The 9,425-nt window shown below is 67.1% G+C and overlaps 1 protein-coding gene across 1 annotated transcript; it reads left to right on the top strand.

Moving 5' to 3' along the window:
• The first annotated feature begins 3,902 nt into the window (after positions 1–3,902).
• Positions 3,903–8,259, top strand: LOC142014096 (programmed cell death 1 ligand 1-like). The gene is made up of 3 exons (XM_074996123.1): positions 3,903–4,022; positions 7,295–7,630; positions 8,036–8,259. The coding sequence occupies exons 1-3, from the start codon at positions 3,965–3,967 to the stop codon at positions 8,188–8,190; spliced, it is 549 nt and encodes a 182-aa protein (XP_074852224.1). The 5' UTR covers positions 3,903–3,964; the 3' UTR covers positions 8,191–8,259.
• Positions 8,260–9,425: the final 1,166 nt, after the last annotated feature.

The following is a 9,425-nucleotide window of genomic DNA, read 5'->3' as shown; positions in this document are numbered from 1 at the left end:
CTCCTCATGTGAGAGGTTGCAAGACTAGTTACAGGGAACAATGGTGACATTTCAGAGTTACAGACTCCTTCAACATACAACTCATGCTTCCACATCAATGTCATCATGTCACATGGCTCTTTTCAAACATTCAGTGCATGGTACAATTCTACAGCTTTTGGTAGCAGCACCCCTTGGTTACAGCAGTCAGCGTGAGTAACAGAACAAACCCATTGCAACTGTACATTTACGTTGCTCTTTGGTAGACCACAACCTTTGTGTAACCTCCTTGAGAATCTGGTATTTTGGGGATAAATGGCTGAGGCCTTTCTTAGCACCATCAAGTTCTAATCTTCTCTCTTGCCCCCTGGGGTGGAAATTTGATCTCTCTGGCTGTGCCCTCCCTTCTAACAAGAGCTGGGCCATTGATGATCTCAGGGAGATGGCCCCCTCCCTGCCAGCCTGGAAATTTGCAACCCAAACTGCTTTCTGAGAGTTGTTTTGTGAGTCCCAGACGCAGAATCCACATGAAGGAATCCCTGTTTATCCCTTACTGGCCCACCAGGACCACAGCTCCTTTGTCCTTCCACCTCCAACTACTGCCTCCCCATGGAATCAGAAGTGGAGTCCAGTATAAGAATATAAGTGTTTCCATCATCTGGAGATGGGGAATTGCTGGCCCTCTCCTGCATCCTACAGAGACTGACTGCAGCTGTTTTACTTGGTTCTCACAGGGCTGCTCACACTCCCTGATAGTTTTCACTTTACTTGCATCAACTTCCAATTCCTGAGAAACTTTTACCCTGCCTGCTTTGGACCCTTGCAGAGCACAGCCAGTGGTTTCACACTCAGGCAGGTCCTGGCCATCAGGAGCTGAAACAAACTTCTCCCCAGGCAAAGGTCTGGCTCTGGCTCTTACAGACAAGCACCTTTCCTGTTCACTCTCCTTCACCTCACTCCCATTTTCTGCAGTCCGCACAGACGGGTCAGGAAAAGTTTCAGGGAAATTCTCTTCCTCAAGAGCTCCGCCAAACAACAACTCACCCCTGTCTGGCTCCACAGGGGCACTGCTCCCTTGAGCCACAACCAGCTCCTGGGTTTCACCTACACCCAGGATCACTTCTGGCCCATCAGGCAGATTCCCATGTAATCCCCCTCCAGGCAGACAGCCAGTAACACCGGACAGAAGGTCAGGGTCCCTTTCCTCCCTTCTGCTACCAGCTCCTTTATCTTCATCGCTCAGCATAACTCCATTGCCCGTCTGTTCTTGTGTCCTGGCGAGAGGATGACTCTGGTAGGACAGAGCCCTCTCACCCCCTCCCAGTAACACCTCAGCATCAGGCAAAGAACAAGTACCAGAATCGTCTGGTCTCTGGGATTCCCTGATGATACTAACTGGATCAGACCGAGTTAAAGCATCATCCTCCCTGAGAGACACAGAGGTAGGCCCACTTCCCATCTGGGCTTCAGCTGCACTCAGATCCAGCTCTGGGATCTTGGCTGCATCTCGAGCCCCCACAGGCTCAGGCAAAGGATTCACTTCCCCAGAAGCAGAAGCACTTTTCTTGCACCAAGGACCAGTGTCCTTAGCAGGGATACCACTGCCCATCCCGGAGCCATTCCCTCTGCTCCAGCCCCCATGGCTGGATTCAGAGACACACCTGGAATGCCCTTTCCTGGTGGTTCCTTCTCCAGCCACCCCAGGCTGGGGAATCTTCCTCAGACAATGGGCTAGTTTCCTCATTGGCATCTTTTCCAAATGCAGGCTCTGCTCTCTCCCCAGGCTGCTGCTGCTGCTGTTCAACACAGACAGACAATGGGAGACACTCTCTCCTTTGTCCCAGCCCCCCGGCTGGTCTGAGACACACACACAGAAGGTGAAGCAGCTTCTCTCACAGACAACTTGCCATTCCCAGTGGACAAGCTGCTTTCCTGCACAGACACACAGGCACCTTCCTCAGCCCAGGCCTGGAAAACTCTTCGCAGGTCTGTCTTGGCCCCTAGTAGATGATGGGTTGGAATCGCTCCTTCCCTCCTTGAGCTGTGGCAGGCCACTCGGTTCAGAACTCCAGGCAGTCCAGGGTTTCCTGACCCGATCTGGGCTCACCTCTGCAGGATTTTCCTTAACCCTCAGCTCTGCCACTGCACATCCACGCTGCCTTGTCCAGCTTCTTTAATCTCGATTCGGTTTCCAGGTGCTGCCACTTCACAGCGGAGTTGTTCAGCGTGGTTGCAGGCTCTCAGGCTGATGCCCTCTGCACCCCACGATTCCTGGAAGAATCCCTTCAGTGTGCCAGGCTCCTTGTGGGTCACAAGCTCCCCGGGGTTAGGCCGTAGGCCCTTTTGCCCTCTGGGACCGACTCCAACAGACTCTCAGAGGAACCCCTTCTTCAGTGTGACACCCGCTCTCAAGGACCATGAGCACACTGTCTTGGGAAGAACTTATTCAGCGTCAGCCTCCTTGTGGGTCACTTGTTCCTGGGGGTTGGGCCCTCAGCCCCTCCACCTTCTGGGACCGACTCCAACGGATTCCCAGGAGTAACCCCAGCTAGGGTGTGGCACCCCCTCTCGAGGACCACAACCGCAGTTGGTTGGGTTCGGCCGCAGGCCCCTCCGCCTTGGGGAGCTGCACCTCACTGCCCTTCAGCACACCTGGGTCTCGCAGTCCCCACTTCTTCCAGGGCCCCGGTCACTTACTGCTGGATGCTCCATCCTCAGGGTGCAGAACATCCCACTCCTGACACTAGTGTGATGGGGTTCTGGGGTCCCCCAAGCTCTGCACCCTGTCCGCAGGCAGAAGAGTCTTTCACTTAGCAGGAGAACAGCGGGTTTATTAGCCGACAGGACACAGCATCGTACAGAGGAGTCAGTACAGCCAGCAGAGACAGCCAGTCCAATTCATGTTGGGGAGAGGAGTCCCTGAGGGGCCCCCAGAGCCGGGGCCTGGCCCCCTCCTTTGTCTCTCTCTCCCCCAGCCCAGACTCACTGCTTCCTAACTCCCAGTTCCAATTCAAACCCCTCAGGCTCCACCTCCTCCTCTGTCTCCAGTACAAAGGTGTTACCTGGTCATCAAGGTTACCCTCAGCAGGAGCCCCACACCCTCTGTGAGCCACACACACACACAGGTACCCCCACTCCATCACACTGGCGCTGGGAGGTAATAGGGGTCAGACCCGAGGCCGGCGCTGGGAGGTAATGGGGGTCAGACCCGAGGCCGGCGCTGGGAGCTAACAGGGGTCAGACCCGTGGCTAGTGCTGGGAGGTAATAGGGGTCAGACCCGAGGCCGGCTCTGGGAGGTAACGAGGGTCAGACCCGTGGCCGGCGCTCGGAGGTAACGGAGGTCAGACCCGAGGCCGGTGCTGGGAGGTAACGGGGGTCAGAACCGAGGCCGGCGCTGGGAGGTAACGGGGGTCAGACCCGAGGCTGGCGCTGGGAGGTAACGGGGGTCAGACCCGAGGCCGGCGCTGGGAGGTAACGGGGGTCAGACCCGTGGCCGGCGCTGGGAGGTAACGGGGGTCAGACCCGAGGCCGGCGCTGGGAGGTAACGGGGGTCAGACCCGAGGCCGGTGCTGGGAGGTAACGGGGGTCAGACCCGTGACCAGCGCTCAGAGGTAACGGGGGTCAGACCCAAGGCCGGCACTGGGAGGTAACAGGGGTCAGACCCGAGGCTGGTGCTGGGAGGTAACGGGGGTCAGACCCGAGGCTGGCGCTGGGAGGTAACGGGGGTCAGACCCGTGGCCGGCGCTGGGAGGTAACGGGGGTCAGACCCGAGGCCGGTGCTGGGAGGTAACAGGGGTCAGACCCGAGGCCGGTGCTCCCCAGTATACACGTGTCGGCGAATGGCCAAGAGGACCCGTATCTCCAGGCTCCAGCTGTGCAGGGCCTGCCCTGCTGCCTGTTGTGGGGTGCTGGCTACTCCCCTGATAACGCCCCTGCTCCAGCCGCACCGCCCGAGCCTGGCGCACACGCAGCACCAGCAGCAGCATGAGCGGGTCCCTGCCTACCGTCCTCCTCGGCTTCGGCCTCCTCCTCGGGGGCTGCTGTGAGTAGCTGCGACCCAACTCGGGGGCTCTGATGGCTCACACGGCCCCCAGCCACAGGCAAATCCCTGAGGGGCTGGCTCCCTGGGCCGGGCAGGCAGGGCAATACTGGGGGGGGGTCAGGAACCCCCACTGCCTGCCCCTAACAGCCTGGCTGGGCACTGGGGGAGCAGGGCAGAGGCTGTCACCCCTGGCCCTGTTTCAGTGCTGTGGCAGGGACCACATGGGCCTGGGGGGGGACAGAGCAGAGACAGACATCTCACCTCCCTTTGGGCACTGCACAGGGACCCCGCGGGCTCAGGGGCACGGGGCAGTGTCAGTCGCCCTGGCAGGGACCCCGCGGGCTCAGGGGCACAGGGCAGTGTCAGTCGCTCCGGCAGGGATCCCGTGGGCTCAGGGGCACAGGGCAGTGACCGTCGCCCCGGCAGGGACCCCGCGGGCTCAGGGGCACAGGGCAGTGACCGTCGCCCCGGCAGGGACCCCGCGGGCTCAGGGGCACAGGGCAGTGACCGTCGCCCCGGCAGGGACCCCGCGGGCTCAGGGGCACAGGGCAGTGTCAGTCGCCCCGGCAGGGACCCCGCGGGCTCAGGGGCACAGGGCAGTGACCGTCGCCCCGGCAGGGACCCCGCGGGCTCAGGGGCACAGGGCAGTGACCGTCGCCCCGGCAGGGACCCCGCGGGCTCAGGGGAAAAGGCCAGTGTCAGTCGCCCCGGCAGGGACCCCGCGGGCTCAGGGGCACAGGGCAGTGACAGTCGCCCCGGCAGGGACCCCGCGGGCTCAGGGGCACAGGGCAGTGTCAGTCGCCCCGGCAGGGACCCCGCGGGCTCAGGGGCACAGGGCAGTGACCGTCGCCCCGGCAGGGACCCCGCGAGCTCAGGGGCACAGGGCAGTGACCGTCGCCCCGGCAGGGACCCCGCGGGCTCAGGGGCACAGGGCAGTGTCAGTCGCCCCGGCAGGGACCCCGCGGGCTCAGGGGCACAGGGCAGTGACCGTCGCCCCGGCAGGGACCCCGCGGGCTCAGGGGCACAGGGCAGTGTCAGTCGCCCCGGCAGGGACCCCGCGAGCTCAGGGGCACAGGGCAGTGACCGTCGCCCCGGAAGGGACCCCGCGGGCTCAGGGGCACAGGGCAGTGTCAGTCGCTCCGGCAGGGATCCCGCGGGCTCAGGGGCACAGGGCAGTGACCGTCGCCCCGGCAGGGACCCCGCGAGCTCAGGGGCACAGGGCAGTGACCGTCGCCCCGGCAGGGACCCCGCGGGCTCAGGGGCACAGGGCAGTGTCAGTCGCCCCGGCAGGGACCCCGCGGGCTCAGGGGCACAGGGCAATGACCGTCGCCCCGGCAGGGACCCCGCGGGCTCAGGGGCACAGGGCAGTGACCGTCGCCCCGGCAGGGACCCCGCGGGCTCAGGGGCACAGGGCAGTGACCGTCGCCCCGGCAGGGACCCCGCGGGCTCAGGGGAAAAGGCCAGTGTCAGTCGCCCCGGCAGGGACCCCGCGGGCTCAGGGGCACAGGGCAGTGACAGTCGCCCCGGCAGGGACCCCGCGGGCTCAGGGGCACAGGGCAGTGTCAGTCGCCCCGGCAGGGACCCCGCGGGCTCAGGGGCACAGGGCAGTGACCGTCGCCCCGGCAGGGACCCCGCGGGCTCAGGGGCACAGGGCAGTGTCAATCGCCCCGGCAGGGACCCCGCGGGCTCAGGGGCACAGGGCAGTGACCGTCGCCCCGGCAGGGACCCCGCGGGCTCAGGGGCACAGGGCAGTGTCAGTCGCCCCGGCAGGGACCCCGCGAGCTCAGGGGCACAGGGCAGTGACCGTCGCCCCGGCAGGGACCCCGCGGGCTCAGGGGCACAGGGCAGTGTCAGTCGCTCCGGCAGGGATCCCGCGGGCTCAGGGGCACAGGGCAGTGACCGTCGCCCCGGCAGGGACCCCGCGAGCTCAGGGGCACAGGGCAGTGACCGTCGCCCCGGCAGGGACCCCGCGGGCTCAGGGGCACAGGGCAGTGACCGTCGCCCCGGCAGGGACCCCGCGGGCTCAGGGGCACAGGGCAGTGACCGTCGCCCCGGCAGGGACCCCGCGGGCTCAGGGGCACAGGGCAGTGACCGTCGCCCCGGCAGGGACCCCGCGGGCTCAGGGGCACAGGGCAGTGTCAGTCGCCCCGGCAGGGACCCCGCGGGCTCAGGGGCACAGGGCAGTGACAGTCGCCCCGGCAGGGACCCCGCGGGCTCAGGGGCACAGGGCAGTGTCAGTCGCTCCGGCAGGGATCCCGCGGGCTCAGGGGCACAGGGCAGTGACCGTCGCCCCGGCAGGGACCCCGCGGGCTCAGGGGCACAGGGCGGTGTCAGTCGCCCCGGCAGGGACCCCGCGGGCTCAGGGGCACAGGGCGGTGTCAGTCGCCCCGGCAGGGACCCCGCGGGCTCAGGGGCACAGGGCGGTGACCGTCGCCCCGGCAGGGACCCCGCGGGCTCAGGGGCACAGGGCGGTGACCGTCGCCCCGGCAGGGACCCCGCGGGCTCAGGGGCACAGGGCAGTGTCAGTCGCCCCGGCAGGGACCCCGCGGGCTCAGGGGCACAGGGCAGTGACCGTCGCCCCGGCAGGGACCCCGCGGGCTCAGGGGCACAGGGCGGTGTCAGTCGCCCCGGCAGGGACCCCGCGGGCTCAGGGGCACAGGGCGGTGACCGTCGCCCCGGCAGGGACCCCGCGGGCTCAGGGGCACAGGGCGGTGACCGTCGCCCCGGCAGGGACCCCGCGGGCTCAGGGGCACAGGGCGGTGACCGTCGCCCCGGCAGGGATCCCGCGGGCTCAGGGGCACAGGGCGGTGACCGTCGCCCCGGCAGGGATCCCGCGGGCTCAGGGGCACAGGGCGGTGACCGTCGCCCCGGCAGGGACCCCGCGGGCTCAGGGGCACAGGGCGGTGACCGTCGCCCCGGCAGGGACCCCGCGGGCTCAGGGGCACAGGGCGGTGTCAGTCGTCCCGGCAGGGACCCCGCGGGCTCAGGGGCACAGGGCAGTGACCGTCGCCCCGGTAGGGATCCCGCGGGCTCAGGGGCACAGGGCAGTGTCAGTCGCCCCGGCAGGGATCCCGCGGGCTCAGGGGCACAGGGCATGACCGTCGCCCCGGCAGGGACCGCGCGGGCTCAGGGGCACAGGGCAGTGACCGTCGCCCTGGCAGGGATCCCGCGGGTGCCGGACGGAAGGAAAGCCTGGCAGCGCAGAGACCTGGGTCGGCTGCTGTCCCCGTCGGGCCCTGCCTGGCACGCTGACCCTGCCTTTGCGTGTGCAGCCGGCAAGCTGGCGGTGGAGACGGATGCGTCGCCGGTGCGCGCCCGGGTGGGGGACGACGTGGTGCTGAAGTGCCAGTTCGCGGTGCCGCAGCCGCCGGTCGACCTGAGCCAGCTGGTGGTGCAGTGGTTCCACCGGGGCGGGCAGCTGGTGGAGTTTGACGAGGGCGTGGTGAGCGCCAGCCGGCCCGGTGCCACCCTCCGACCCGAGGGGCTGCAGACTGGCAACGCTGCTCTGCACCTCAGCCAGGTGACGCCCGCCAGCGCTGGCAACTACCGCTGCTACGTCACCTACGCGCCCGACATCCGCATCAAGCAGGTCGTCCTGGAGGTGGAGGGTAAGGCGGCTGGCCGGCCCGCTGTGGGTCACGCTTGGGGTGTGGGGCTCTAACGTGGGGCCCACCGCAAGTCATGTGTGGGGCCTGATGCAGGCATGTGTGGGGCATGCGGGGGGGCTGACATGGGGGATGGAGAGTGCTGTAGGGCCTGACCTGGGGTATATGGCGGGGAGGTGGGGCCTGCCCCTGCCTGGCCAATGCCCCCCTCCCCACAGCGCCCCCTGCTGGGCCCCCGCCTGGGAGCTGCCCCCCACAGTGCCCCCTGCTGGGCCCCGCTGTCTGGGAGCTGCCCCCCCACAGCGCCCCCTGCTGGGCCAGGCTGGGGCTGCAGCAGCTGCTGTTGCTGCCCTGCTGCGGCGGTGGGGCAGCTTTTGATCCCTGGTGGTGCTGGTTTGTGCCCCGCAGACCCCGCAAAGCTGACTCCGGCGGAGCCAGAGGCCCCCGACGCCTGTGCCCCCGACCCCCTGGTGCTGGCGAAGCTGGAGCGGGTGCTGAGCCTCCTGGAGCAGATCAGCCGCAAGATGGATGCAGCAGGCACCGGGGGTGGGGAGAAGCCCTGAGCCCAGCCCCAACTCCGTGGGGTGCTCTGGCTGCCTGGGGAGCAGCTCACTGGAGGGGCAGCCCTGGGGCGGGGGTGGGTATGGGGAGAGTAGAGGGGGAGAACTGGGCAGTGGAGTGAACAGGAATGGGGGACAGGGAGAGTTGGGGGCTTTCTGTGCATTGGGGGACGCTGCGGGGCTGGGCATTGGGGGACACTGGGGGGGCTGGGCATTGGGGGACACTGCGGGGGCTGGCCATTGGGGGACGCTGCGGGGCTGTGCATTGGGGGACACTGGGGGGTTGGGCATTGGGGGACACTGCAGGGCTGGGCATTGGGGGACACTGCGGGGGCTGTGCATTGGGGGATGCTGCGGGGCTGGGCATTGGGGGACGCTGCGGGGCTGTGCATTGGGGGACGCTGTGGGGCTGGGCATTTGGGGATGCTGCAGGGCTGGGCATTGGGGGATGGTGTGGGGCTGTGCATTGGGGGACACTGCGGGGGCTGGGCATTGGGGGACGCTGCGGGGCTGTGCATTGGGGGATGCTGCGGGGCTGGGCATTGGGGGACGCTGCGGGGCTGTGCATTGGGGGATGCTGCAGGGCTGGGCATTGGGGGACGCTGTGGGGCTGGGCATTTGGGGATGCTGCAGGGCTGGGCATTGGGGGATGCTCTGGGGCTGTGCATTGGGGGAGACTGCGGGGGCTGGGCATTGGGGGATGGTGTGGGGCTGTGCACAGGGGCACACTGGGGGGCTGTGCATTGGGGGACACTGGGAGGCTGGGCATTGGAGGACGCTGCAGGGGCTGGGCATTGGGGGATGGTGTGGGGCTGTGCACAGGGGCACACTGGGGGGCTGTGCATTGGGGGACACTGGGGGGCTGGGCATTGGGGGACGCTGCAGGGGCTGGGCATTGGGGGATGGTGTGGGGCTGTGCACAGGGGCACACTGGGGGGCTGTGCATTGGGGGACACTGGGGGGCTGGGCATTGGGGGACGCTGCAGGGGCTGGGCATTGGGGGATGCTGTGGGGCTGTGCACCGAGGCACACTGGGGGGCTGTGCATTGGGGGACACTGGGGGGCTGGGCATTGGGGGACGCTGCAGGGGCTGGGCATTGGGGGATGCTGTGGGGCTGTGCACCGAGGCACACTGGGGGGCTGAGCGTTGGGGGGGCGACTCAGTGCGTGAGCGCTGTTGTCTCAATAAAGGTATGGGGCTCTGCAGTCTGTGTCCTGCTCTGGGATGGGGAGGGGCT

Source organism: Carettochelys insculpta, chromosome 6 (assembly GCF_033958435.1).
Source record: "Carettochelys insculpta isolate YL-2023 chromosome 6, ASM3395843v1, whole genome shotgun sequence".
Classification (NCBI taxonomy): Eukaryota; Metazoa; Chordata; order Testudines; family Carettochelyidae; genus Carettochelys; species Carettochelys insculpta.
Note: the sequence above shows the minus strand (reverse complement) of the source record. Positions and strands in the feature narration are given on the sequence as shown.

Coding starts and splice junctions, on each gene's coding strand:
- LOC142014096 (XM_074996123.1), top strand. CDS start 3,965: ATGAGCGGGTCCCTGCCTACCGTCCTCCTCGGCTTCGGCCTCCTCCTC. Junction 4,023..7,294: donor CCTCCTCCTCGGGGGCTGCT/GTGAGTAGCTGC, acceptor TTGCGTGTGCAG/CCGGCAAGCTGGCGGTGGAG. Junction 7,631..8,035: donor GGTCGTCCTGGAGGTGGAGG/GTAAGGCGGCTG, acceptor TGTGCCCCGCAG/ACCCCGCAAAGCTGACTCCG.